The sequence below is a fragment of the Ctenocephalides felis genome, unplaced genomic scaffold, assembly GCF_003426905.1.
Source record: "Ctenocephalides felis isolate EL2017-DRISC unplaced genomic scaffold, ASM342690v1 CF-g0.4_SCAFFOLD_03570, whole genome shotgun sequence".
In the NCBI taxonomy this organism is placed as follows: domain Eukaryota; kingdom Metazoa; phylum Arthropoda; class Insecta; order Siphonaptera; family Pulicidae; genus Ctenocephalides; species Ctenocephalides felis.
The window spans coordinates 13917904-13932241 of NW_020539724.1; the positions used below are offsets into that span (position 1 = coordinate 13917904).

General features: G+C 29.2%; 2 protein-coding genes across 7 annotated transcripts in view; both read right to left on the minus strand.

Annotated features, from left to right (window-relative positions):
- The window catches only part of LOC113383269 (tropomodulin), a 146228-nt gene that overhangs the window by 23230 nt on the left and 108660 nt on the right, over positions 1 to 14338 (minus strand). The gene's annotated exons all lie outside the window — the stretch shown is intronic.
- LOC113383001 (fasciclin-1-like) overlaps positions 522 to 14338 on the minus strand; it is a 63751-nt gene continuing 49934 nt past the window's right edge. The window contains 13 exon segments of the mRNA XM_026621256.1: positions 522 to 594; positions 596 to 700; positions 849 to 905; positions 907 to 1058; positions 1327 to 1417; positions 1482 to 1633; positions 2127 to 2132; positions 3627 to 3787; positions 3884 to 4058; positions 5283 to 5379; positions 5460 to 5590; positions 5672 to 5856; positions 7546 to 7684. Of these exon segments, the coding sequence (XP_026477041.1) occupies positions 522 to 594; positions 596 to 700; positions 849 to 905; positions 907 to 1058; positions 1327 to 1417; positions 1482 to 1633; positions 2127 to 2132; positions 3627 to 3787; positions 3884 to 4058; positions 5283 to 5379; positions 5460 to 5590; positions 5672 to 5856; positions 7546 to 7654 (1494 nt within the window). The 5' untranslated portion in view covers positions 7655 to 7684.

The following is a 14338-nucleotide window of genomic DNA, read 5'->3' on the forward strand; positions in this document are numbered from 1 at the left end:
TATTATTTATCTCGACAAAATATCCGATCTTAAATTAGTGTAGAAAAAATTATTTTTTCAAATAATTGGAGATTATGCTAATTTAACACATACAGTTTTTTTATAATAATGTATTAGTTTTGAAAATGAGAATTTTATGAGTTTTTGGTCTTTCTTACTCATAAGTTTGTTTTTTGTGAAAAGTACTCAATATACTCGATAGTGATAGTGAATTAATTAAATTGGATAATTTTGTTAAATTATTATTAAAAAAATAAACTTATTGTTTTATTTTATTGTATTATTGTTTAGTTGAATATAGTTCTGGTTGTATATACATTTTTTTATATTTGTACTAGTAACTTTCAATTTTGTTTACGTTTGTTTAAGATAATAAAAATACCGGTAATCTACCGGTATTCCGGTTATAAAATGAAAAACTACCGAAATACCGGTATTGAAATTTTCCATCGGTATTGCATTCCCTAGTTACTAATACCAGTTTGCTATTTATTATTCGGAAACAAATCAAATATCAAGTCTCAATCTATTCTACTCACGTGGTATGCAAAATCCTTCATAAATAATTTTTGTGTTGAGATGGGTATTCTAATTCAGCTTTTGCCAGGCCTTGTCCCTGGGCACAAAGTATGTAAATCTACGTTTTGTATCATTCAATTGGGGATTGAATTTAGACAATTTTCCCAAGAAATATGTTGAGCTGAAAGAAAAATAAAACACTTCAATACATTTGTATATAAATCACCATCTATCTACATTTTGTATTAATTTCTTCATACTTTTTTATTCTAACAATAAATATTCCATGTTTTATAACAAATAATAAGTCAAATATCAATTCCTCTTACTTGAGCATCGGATCGGTCTGCAGTTTCTGCATGACCGTGGTGTGTGGCACTCCCAACCCTGTCGATGATGTGGATGATTCCGTTCGTGCAGGCCACATTGGGCTGCACCACAGTCGCGTTCACTCCTGCCCCTTCCACCGTCAAGGTCTGGTTCAGGCCATTGTTAAGAATGTTGAAGAACAAACTGCGACGGTCGGCCACTGTAGACACCTGCCAAATCTTTGAATCAGTAACAGAAATACATTTTATTTTCGATATTTGTAAATTATAATTCAGTGCTTCTGTGCATATCAGGGTAACAGGGTGTAAGTGATATCTTCCATAGGGCAAGTTGCCCAGTCAATCGTTACCAGAAATAAATTATAAGGATAAGCATGTTGAATATATTATATACCTGTTGATAAAGCAGCGCAGAGTAGGTTTGAAGAATGTTATTTTAATGTTAATCATAATATTCATAGTTCATTTATCAAATTACCTGATTAATGTTGTTCTGAAGGATTTTATCCATTGGCAAGCGTTCACGTACCAAGTGCATATTGAGAATTTCCCTGAGTTTTTCCTTGTTTCTTAAATTGAAAATGAAACCATATAAATATCTCATATAAAACTATTTAATCTTATTTTGTGTACCTGATAACATTAACTGAAGCCTGCGATCTCCACGCTGCATTATTGGGAGCGAATAAGGTTAAATCTTTTGTCCTGACCAAAAGCTCCATAAAATCACCACCAGCATCCATAATCACTTGGTAAAATTCAAATAATGGTCCATCTTCTCTGTCCTAATAGATAAATGAATTACATGAATATAAACAATTATCAAATATAACATAATTTAGAAAAAATCTATGGTTATAGTAATTTAATTACATTTATATTATCTATAATAGAAAATTTTGTAACTACTTATATAGATAGTATTATAGGGAAAGACATTCATTCCAATTAGGCGTCAATGACAAAAGCAGCTACAATAATGATGAAATATATAATATTTCTGCGTATTCTGTATGTATATATACAAATCATCATCTGTACTTTTCACTTTACATTAGCAATATGGTAGCCACTTCATAAAATCTGCGATTCTTTTTCTTTTTATAATTTTCTTAAATATAAAAAATGTGATAATACAAAAATACAATTATCATGATATGATCGATTACTTTCATCATGTATGAGTTGTATTCTTATAAACATAATCTCAAATCATCATATATTTGAGAATACTATAATTATATATAGGTTCATACAAAAAAGTAAAGAAATACTTACAAAACCCTAGGATCGAAAGAATCATGCAGAATTCCCACCAAGAGACATGCCAAGCAATAAAGAAAATACAATTAAACCATTTTTTAAACTATCATCATCAATAGTTATGGAAAAAACACTTTATCCGGTATTTTGTTGTATGGATAATGTTCATATACTTTTGAAATTTTTTATATTATATAAATGAACTACTGCTCAATGAAAAATGGATATAATGAATCAATTGATGGTGAAGTATATAATGAATTTAAAAATGGTCACAAATATTCAAGCCGCGCAATATATTCCATAAAAAATAAGTTTTTATTACAATTTTTCTGAACTATTACGCAACTTGATTATGTCACACATGATTATCAAAATACTTATGTATGTAATTAAATATAATTTGGAAATACGAACACAATGCAGATGTTTTTATTCATTCATGCATCCAAGCTAAAAATATTCGTACATGAAATGACTTTTCAAGAAAATAACTAAAAAAATATGAAAATTGGCACACTTTGAGTACAATAATGAAAAATCAATATGACATACATATAGTACACATTTAGACTCACAACATACATAATTCACTCATATAGTTTTTTCTACTGAATAAAAGCTAAGTTTATACCTAAGACGTATGCATTTTTAAATAAAGATATGAAGTATTTAGATATTGTATTGATTTCATTCAAATCATACAACAATTCATATATACGTTCACACATATATATGCATATAAATATATATGTATATATATATATATATATATATATATATATATATAATTATGGTTTGAAAAAGTTTTTCTCTAATCTATATCAATATATAATATGAAACAACTGCATTTACCTTAAAAGACTGCAGTGCGGAAAATTGAACAAACCCACCACCGGAAAAATAAAGCAAAAATATTAAATAAAAAATAAAATAATTTGAATATAGGGTAAGGTTGCTCAAGTCGTACCCGGGCTATGATTTGTTTGATTATGATTTGTTTGATATTTATAAATTAAACCATTAGGTGCTGTTAAATTGAACTATTTGGTCATTAAGCAAACATTTACAATTGGAAGATTGGCAGTAATATTTTTATAAGTACTTGAGAATATTAAGTTATTTTATGCTTTACTCTAATAATGCTTTTCTTTGTAAAGAAATGTTGATCTCAGGCTAAATTCTATATTAATTTTTCAGTAACTATTCATAAATTGAATGAATAACTATTTATTATTGGAAGACTGGTAGTAATATTTTTAGAAGTACTTGAGAATATTAATTTATTTTAGACCTTACTGTAATAATGCTTTTCTTTGTTAAGAAATGTTGGTCTCAGACTAAATTCTATATTAATTTTTCAGTAATTATTCATAAATCGAATGAATAACGATTCAGAAAATACTAAATGTATTCTTTTATCTTAACTGCACTAAATATTACTAGGTGCTACGACTTAAGCAATCTTATTCTAAATATTGATTGGTTTTAGAATTATTCTATCTTCATCCAGACCTCTAAAAATTCCTTGACAGTGGTATCGACTACCATGAGTGGTCTATTGATGAGATGTACGACTCCATTCCTGACTGGAATATTAGCCTTGACAACTTCTGCTAGAACAACCCCCGTAGCATGGTTTGGGTCCCCGATCAGTGTGTTAGATCGAACATAGGCTGGTTAAAAAATCAATATTAGTTTTATCGAAACAAACAATTATTGCAACTAATAATTCTCCCTCTAATAAATTTTCATCTAAATTATAAACTTACTCTTGGTGGTTTTGCCGTCGTCAACGGTGTGCATGGAAACTGTCACCTGAAGGTTATCTCCAAAGGCATAGGTCTGATAAGGGTCGTTTGGGGTTGGTTTTGTGAATAGAACTTGGTTGGGAACCACATGCCCATCAATGACTTTGGCATCAATCAAATTCGAACGCATAGTTGGCTAAATAGAAAATATATAGTTATTGATACAAGAAATGAATGGAATGAAATGGATAGATGAAAATATCACATACAATTATCAGATAACATCAAACAGGATCAGGAATAAAACAACGATAAATGATTCAGAAGTTGATTAATTATAAAACAAAAATAGAATAGAGCTAAATGTATTCAAACAACCATTTTAATGTATTAAGTTCCATTTAATACTAAAATGTAAAGACTAGTATGGCATCGTGCCTTAAGGCAAATTGCTGGAACTTCCCGTACCGTAACGAAATGTTCGAGAAATATTGAATGTTTTCAATTTAATAGATTATTATTAATATTGTAACGATGTCTAATATTTATAAGGATATTATATAAACTGAATTGCAACGTTGCAATTATTTGTTTAAAGTATATTAAAGCTTTGGTAAGAATTAAAAATAAAATCTGAATTATTTTCGATACACAAAAAAATTAAAAAGAAAAAAAATGGAAAAAAATTGAAACAAATTTTTTTTTTCCAAATCAATTATTTTGTTAAAACAAACAGAAAGTTCTTTGAATCATTTAAATCGGTTGCTTAGTTCTCTCTAAAACTCGAATTCCTATTTTCTGCACTCTTTGCTCCGTATCTCCGTAACGGCTGGACCTGTCTTTGCCAAAAACTAATCATCACATCTCCTTATCAATAGGAATCGAATGTTTTTTGAACCATTCAAATCGGTTGAACCGTGCGCCCGAAAACGTGGACGAAAAATTGTATCCATACATGCATACACACACACACATCCATTTTTTCTGAGGTATGCCAAAATGTTCAGAAACCTTCAAAACGTCGAGAAATGTAAAAATTTTCATTTTGGATTTTTGGACGATTACAATAACTTATACCCTACGGGAAGTTAAAAATGTACTTCTTTAATATAATCTTTAATATGTTAATAACAGGCAATAACGTTTTCATTATTTTTGTATGTATTTATAAAATTTAGTAATCTCATTCAATTCTTTAGATTACAATAAAGAACATGGAAAACTTTAATCAATAACCTCCCACTGTTTTTACAACTTATAGTTAAATTCATTAACTGAATTAATTTATCATTACAAGGCGTGATAGATGTTAAAGGGCGTAGTTTTACACTCTGCGGGTGGTCAATTTAGTTGAAAATTTAGATTTTCTTTCTACTTTTAACTTAAAAGTAGTCTTAATTAAATCACAATTCAAAATTACCTTAAATCCATCTTCTACTGGAATAAAGAAAGTGTGTCTGCCATCAGCTGAAAATACGTGTTGCCTTCTTGTGTGGAGCATTCTCTGTCTGAATGTCCTATAGAATAATTATGACAATAATGAAAATGAAAATTGAAGACTATATGTATTTCAAATGATATTTAATATTATTTTTACCTGACTCTATGATGGCCTATATTGTAATTCTCTGATTGGTTAAGAAATTCGAAAGCATCAGGATTGTAATTTTGTATATTTGGATTAGCCAGTTGAATCGGCTCCAAAACTTCGTCAATTACGTGCAAAACCTAAATTATATTTGTATATATCAATGAGTGTCTATGAAAACATATGCTATTTTATAAAAAAAATATTTTTCATAATCCTACCTGCTTGTTTTCCCCATTTTTAGTGGGAGCAACATAATCCGACCGTCTTTTCAAAATTTTAGCATTATTTATATAAAGTTCGTCACTGTGAGTGCCCCTTTTTCTAGTAACCCATAAGGGTGGGTTTCCATCAGACTCAGATAAAACACTATTAGGCAATTCGTCCAAAACACGAGCCACATTTGCTGAAAGACAAAAAAAAAACAACGACATTAAACCAAATAAATTAATTTATCTATATACTTATATACGAGGTCTGTTCAAAAAGTACCCGGAATTTTCGTTTTTTCAAAAAAATATTTATTTATTCGTCTACATTAATGTGGTCCCCTTCAAAGTAGTCCCCCCCAGATATAATACACTTATGCCAGCGTTTTTTCCAATTTTCGAAGCACCCTTGATATTCACTTTTTGATATGTCCTTGAGCACTCTCAGCGATTTTCTTCAATCGATGAAAACCGCCGTCCTTTCATGGGTCTCTTCAACTTTGGGAATAGGAAAAAGTCACACGGAGCCATATCTGGTGAATTTTTGCACTTTGCAACACTTTATTTCATTTTTTACGCAAAATTTAATACAAATTCTTTGACTTTTCAATTCTTCCATTGTAAAAATCGCCGAGCTCAGAAAAACACGTCGAACCTTAGCGACTACCACAGACAAAGTAAACAGTGAATATAGCTGAAAATTTCATCATACTTTAGGGGCATGTATACCAACACAATAAAAAAAAAATTTTGACAATCAGACACTCCAGACCCGCGAAATTTAATTATTAGTAATTCCGGGTACTTTTTGAACACACCTCGTACTATGCCATGTTTGTGTTACAAAATTTCCTTTCCACATTTGCCCCAGTTTTGTTTTTCCTCGAAAAAGGCATAAAACAAACCCCACGTCCGACAAGCTTTATCCCAGAATTATGGAAATCACGTACGTGCACCTCCGAACGTGTATAAAGTTACGCACGCCACTGGATGTCGGCAAAAAATGAGGGAATTTATGTTGACAATGAAATAGTATTTTTAATCTAGCGCAGCTACGACGAAGGAAGAAAAAGCGACACGTTGCATACAACACTCGGTGTAGTCGAATTTGCTGACAAAATAGTAAAAGTTGTAACTTTATACAGTAAAAGTTATTCATATAGGAAAAGAATGACACTTGAATGTTCAATTGTAACAATTAATAACTAAGTTTAAGTGGTGTTTTACCTTGATGCAAGTTTCATATATTTTGAAATTTTGACGTTTCTCATTATTTCACAATTTAATAAATTTTCATGATTAAACCACTTTCGTTATTTTCAATCGAAATTTCAAAAACATCAATCAACTTCATATATAACGTCATACAGGCTTGCAACAATAAGCAACAAATATTTGCATTAAAATCATGGCTAAAATGTTCTCCATCCCGTTTTTGCGTCATATGTTCGAGCGAGATAATAATATATATATGATTCGCATCAGACAACTCCTTTAAAATTCCCTTCATTGTTCAGTTTTTATTATCCACCCCTTTCTAATGTCAAATATTGGAGCAAGAAGGCAATATATATGAATCGCATCAGACAACATTTTCAGATGTGTCAATTATTTCACACGTGGTTTCATAAGACACAAAGAATATGTCACCTAGTTTGTCAAAACTTTCGCCGGGCAGATATAGATATTGTAATTAGCAGTAATTGGCTTATATGAAGTTTCGTACATTCAATTAACACATCGGTAATATTAATAAAAGTGTTAAGTGTTGAAAACATTATTACCGATATCTTATTAAGGATAATGACACATTGTGCAATTGGGGAGAGTTCATATATGAGACATTTACATATTATAATTGCAAAATACTAAAGTTTTATACTTACTTGCGTGATAAGTGACTAGTGAATTATTGAGTGGTCCCCTGTATCTCTGGAAAGCAACATTTGTTGGTGCAAAAAGTGTCATTTTTCTGTAGCCTATGGTGTGGTTCATGAAGGTATTACTCTCCAACAAGGCATAGAACTGAAATAAAAAATACAATAGTTATATATGGGCGTACAAGGCAAGTTTATAAAATAAAATCATATATAACAATCTGATGTCCTATATCATGACTTCGAGACTCTGGCGACTCCGACGCCTCGAAATCAAGATACAGGTTATCAGATTCGTTCAATTTTTTTCATGAAGACCTATATAACAATTTATTTATGCAACAAAAGCATTATTGACTATTAACGCATTTATAAAAGGCTATTTATAATGTATAACCTTAAATGGCCACATGTTCAGAAGCGACAAGTATATGTCTTGTCATTACTAGGCATGCGGCCATTTAATGTTACAAAAAGCCTTACTAATTTTATGAATGTGGTTTAGTCGTGTACTATCAAATTATATCATATGTATCAAATTATATCAAAATGTATACATAATGTATATTTAATACTTAAAGGAAGAGGCAAATCTATTCCGTCTAATATAGTTTTCGAGAATTTTTCATTATAACTATAATAATACTTTACTGATCAATTATATTTTTTCAAAAAGGTAAATATTCACTACGGGGTCTCTCCGTTAAGTGTCAATATAATTATTCATTATTAATAATAGCATACTCAATTATCTATAATAGTAAATATAAAATCCGTATAATCGCATGTAATTAATTGCAAAGTGGGGCTTAAAAACAAGCTTCTTCTATAGAACTGGAATTACAACATAAATATAATACTGCACAGGAACTTAATTTGTTCATGTTTAGATATATGTATATATGTATATGTATATTAGGGTGGTCCTTAATATGGACAATTCCGAATTTATATATATATATATATATATATATATATATATATATATATATATATATATATATATATATATGTTGTATATTTACATCTATATGAAGTCGAATAAATATACTCAAACAAACTTTCGCTATTAAACTTCTGCGCATTCTGGCTGTGCCTGTCTTTGACGTTACTAACCTAATCAATACCAGGTTATATATACATATATATATATATATATATATATATATATATTTATATATCAATCATTTTCTGTGAACATACAAGTAATTTCAAACACAAATTTAATACAAATCATTCTACCATACTTTATAACAAAAAATGTTTTCCATAGAAAATTTGCAGAATCTTGATTATTTTTTTTAATTCTTAACGTCTGGTTCAATACAAGATCTAAAATACCTAAATGGAAAGACTTAATTATTGCTTTTAGAATAATATTATTTTTTTTTTTGCCACTATGTTCATAGTTTTGCATAAATAATTTTTATAGTAAAATTTGATATTATAAAGTCAAACTTCATATATAACGATATACAAGCTTGCAACAATAAGCAACGAATATTTGCATTAAAATCATGGCTAATTGTAAGTTATTATCATCCATCCCGTTCTTTCGTCATATGTTCGAGCGAGATAATGATATATATGATTCCAATAAGACAAACAAAACACCTTTAAAATTCCCTTCATTGTTCAGTTTTTATTATCCATCCCGTTCTTGAATCATATGTTCGAGCGAGAACGCATTATATTTTATAGTAAATTTTCAAATTATTAGAAAGTCAAAATGACTATTGTAGTATTTTGATTTGTAGTGGACGAAAATTGACAATTCTGCATCGTTCGATCGACCTTGCCAATATTATCTTTGCGCTACCTACGACCTTGTCCCTTCCATGAGACAAATGAAAATCCGCAATGCAGGGTTGTATCGGGTAATATACATTTATATACCTAAAAATAATATATATATATATCTAAATATATCAGCATTTTATGAACTGTTGCATTCCTTTTTTAATTTCGTTCTGAGGCAACCCTATGGTTGTCTTTTGCTTTCAATTGAAATTTTCACCTTATATACTTGTAAAGTGTGAGGTGATATATTACAATATAATGTCTCGAGAATATATTTAAAATTTGAAACATAAATTATTTCTGCATTTTCAATTAAAATGCTTCGTATCAGGTCCTACAAAGTGCGGGATTTGAACTCAAAACCTTGTGGTTGCAAGACAGAGTGCTTTATTAAGGGGGTATGCTAGTGTAGAGCGATGAATTTCAGGTCATTTTTAAAGTGTCGTAAAAGAAATCAATGAATGTTTTTACTATCCATTTTTTCACCACTTGTTTATTAATATTATTAAAATACAAAACAAAAAAATAAAAAAGTTGAAAATTGTAAAAACTGGCAGCTGATAAAGTGGGTGGTCTCAAAAAATTGGCACCTCAGTCTTGACATGATTTCAGCCCTCCTGGCCATCGAAAATGCAAAAAATAAAAAGATTATTAATCTACAATGATGCCGCAATCGCCCGAACTAGCGATGAGTAAAAAAAAATTTTTTACAAATTGGCGACTGTTTAAAGAAGTGTTTTTTTACTGTTTTTTTGAGTTTTTCGATTTTTTTAAAAATACTAAAAATTGGAATTTGGGAATAATCCTAGTTCGGGCTATAGAAAGGTCTATAAACAAGACTCTGAACATTTCAAGTGAATCGGCCGATTAAAACTCGGGAATTCGTGTCAACAGTACTGAAAAAGTATGTTCTAAGAAAAACGCATTTAAAGTTTTGCGTGAAGCCATAACCAGTATGAAGACCGAGTCAGTAAAATGCCTATGTCTCCGAAAATATTTCAAATTTTCAAAAACCTTCTCGTACCCATATTTTTAGATAGTTAAACTTTGAAAATATGAAATTAAAAGAAATCGATTTTTTTGAATTTCTACACTTGAATATGCCCCCTTAATGGACTATAAAATGTACGATCCAGAAAAAAATAATTATATATAATTCTGCAATTATTGCAATTATTTGGAGTAGATAAATGAGCTTAACTCCATGGATAATTCAAACACCAATTGTGAGACAATAATGATGATGATTAGAATTCATGAACCTGTAAATATTAGCAATTTTTCAAAATTATTTTTTTACAATATATATTCGCAAAGTGTGAGTTAATGTAATTGCATTAATGCCCCAAAAGAATATTTTTTCCTTTATGGAGGCAATGACCTGTATACTACCTGTATTATATTGATGATTTACAAATATTTATTATTCTACAACAGTCCCGAAGAAATTTCAAGAAATTCCATCAAATATACGAAGGATAATACATTTGGACTCCTTTCTGAATGACGTCAGCAAGGACCTTGCTACGCGCTATAACCTGGTTTAGAAAATCGATACACAAAACTCAGAGCAGAACTTTCTGCCTTTAAATTGGAAAGCAATTTTTTTCAAGGATTGGAAGAATAGATATTTGTATTTTATAGTCAATAGTTCGTCGTAAAGCACTTAATGTTAAATTGACACAAATATGAATATAGTAATAAATCAGAGAAGATGATATAGAAAATGAATTTACAAAATAAATGAAAGAAATATCAAGGAAAAAGATTACTATTTTGAGTACTAATACAATTATTGATATAACTATTGCCATTTCTATGGATGTTATGAAGTTTATAAGAGCACACGAAAAAGTAATACGATAATACGAAATATAAATTAAATTAACTATCAGATTCTGAAGATTTAATAATAATTATAATATATTATGTTGGAATATGAATTTGCTATCTTATATTGCAGGGTATTGCTCGTTAATTTTAATTCCATTACGTAATAACTTGAAATGAATAAATATATGAAAATTATAAATTACGAGCTTATTCTAAAATATACATACATAAAATTCAGTATACAAATTGAGTCCTGGTAGAAGAAAAATGAATATAATCTTGTTAGACAGAATATTCTCGCATAATGCAGAATATATGAATACATCTATAAGGATCTTATTACGTAGATATATCAAATATAAGAAACGAAATATATATATATATATATATATATATATATATATATCTTAGAGTGGAGATTATTTAATTAATTTTAATTTAAAGGGGCAGCTACTTTCGAAGAGTAATACGGGCATCGTAAACTTTTGATTTGACATTTGATCCTTAATTAAATATTATTGAATAAGTATATATATATATATATATATATATATATATATATATATATATATATATATATATATGTATGTATGTATATATATATAATCTGTAACAGTCAATATTTAGAATCATGGTTTTTTCATTCAAAAACAAAAAATGTGTTACAATTCTGTTACATAGATTTTGTGCTTTTATCGTCTTCATATATCGAACTTCTCTAATTCTTTTTTTGATTCAGATAATATATAATATACAGGGTGTACCAGAACTCCACGTCAAGCCGAAATGGGGCTGATACTTTTGATATTAAAAAGTTAAGTTTTTATTCATTCAACCTTCAACGTGCCAACTTCTGATGAAACTTGCCAACATACTTAGTATATTTTTTTAGAAGAGAAATTTGCAAACTTTAGCAATTTTGAAAATTTTAAATTCACGGTGACAAAAAGTCTTAATTCATGAAAACTTAATGCAATTGTGGCATTATTTTTTACTGTAGTTAGAAATGTTATTCATGGTTACTGTACCCAAAAATGGTCCAATTTCACCAACGCTGGAGGTTGCACTCAAAAACTCATAATTCTCAAACAATATGAGATAACTTTGATTTACTAATTATTTTTTTCAGGATAGTTACTGTCAATCCCATCACCCCAATTGACGATGAGTTCTGGGACACCCTGTATATATCTGTTTATTTCCTTCCCGATTTTATCTCAGTAATAAAATAAAAGAATTATTCAAGAGTTTTTCTCCCCAAGTTTAATCTTTCGAAAAGGAGCAGAAAACACGACCCACCAGTGCAATTCACTTTTGCCAATAAGTGCTCCTTCTACCCCAAAGGGTCTCGACAGTTTTTATGACACTCAAAGAACGCATCCGTCGAAGAGGCTGCACATCTCTTTAATCTTTCAGTCAAAATGAATAATGAACGAAGAGCTGGGAAAAGAATTGTTTCATAGTAGAAATAAAACTCTGGTCATTATTGACTAGGTAAAACATAAATCTATCGCAGGAGGTAGAGTTAATTTACTGGGTTCACATCTTCAGTGGGTACTAAAACCAATAATTATTTTCTTTCATGATTTTTCTGGTTCTTTATCTATAACTATACACATTGTCAGAGTTTTTATAAGTAAATCTATAACTTTAGAAGTAAACTTTTTTTTTATACTCTCTATGTAATGTAATAACTTTAGTGACTTGCTTATCGTTCATCCAATTTTCTCTTCTTAAATTCGGCAGACAATAAATTCGGGATGTTTAGTTTTATTGGTTTACATAGCATACATTATAAATATCCCTTGCAAACAAACCCTATTTATATATTTATAAAGGAACACAAAAACGATTTTGCCTTCCGTAGTTAATGAAAACATTGCAAAGGGAATTCAGTTTATTGTTTTACTGTTAAAGTTTAGATTTACTTATGGAAACTTTGCGTTTTATCGTTTTGTGCCTTACAATTAACAAAATAATAATGACTTCAGTAATAATTTTCTAACTTTGGATAATGGATAAACATTGGAACTACTTGCATTAATACAATTATAAAAAAAAATTGCAGTCAAGACTATAATATACTGACTTTTGAAAATTGTATTAGTCGCTTTTCCTAGAACAATAATAATGTATTTATAACAACTTCAGTTTCAATATGTTATTGAACGCATTCAAGAAATATTCAAAATTGTTTTAGGAACATATTGCACACGGTATGCTACATTTCTATATACAATTACTCATGTTTTCACAACATCTCACATTTTATTCAATGATTCTTCTTCTTATTATTATTTTTTAATACAGAAGTTTTGATATCTACTATATAAAAATAAGTCGGGTTTTCCTTCCTGACGATATATCTCCAGAACGCACGAACCGATTTCGACGATTTTGCATTCGTTGAAAAGGTCTCGGACACCGTGAGGTTTATAGCAAAGAAAATTGAAGAAAGATTTCAACAGAAAAGCAGGAAACACTTTTTCTTTTTTCACATACAGCGTCATCTCTGATACTTAGCATGTACTACAAACTAATATTTTTTGTTTGACTGCTACTCATTTGTTTGATAGCTGCTCATTGTTCTCTGCTCAGTTACATTCATGTAACAAACCGGCATTGTGTTCACTGTGAAATTGTGCAAAAAATGTAAAAAAATAAGTTATTCGTTCCTAATATTTCAATTGGAAACGAGCAAATCAATCACGTGTATTGTGCAAATTTTTATTCAATTTCAACAGCAGGCAATTTTTTTCTTCATCTTTTAATCACCAAACGAAATGTTACATAAAGTGAAACCATCACCAGTGGTGAAACGGAGTTTTTAATAAAACTGAGTGTCTTTTTTAAAATTGAAATTAAATTTACAAATATATATAGAGCATATTTAAAGTATTAAATATATTTTACCTTTTTACAATAAATTTAATTATAACATACGTTATTTGCCAAAACATTTTACGGAAGCGGATATGTTCATTACAACAAAAACTCATATATACAGTTAGAGCACAAATAGTCCCATTTTATTAATTATTCAAAAGCATTTCCATATTTGTTTATTTATTATCTCATATGCCTTTTAATAATGTTTTTTATAATGAATTGTTAATTAACACAAAAATAGTCATCATCACCGAAATAAATTGCTAATTAAAATTTTACC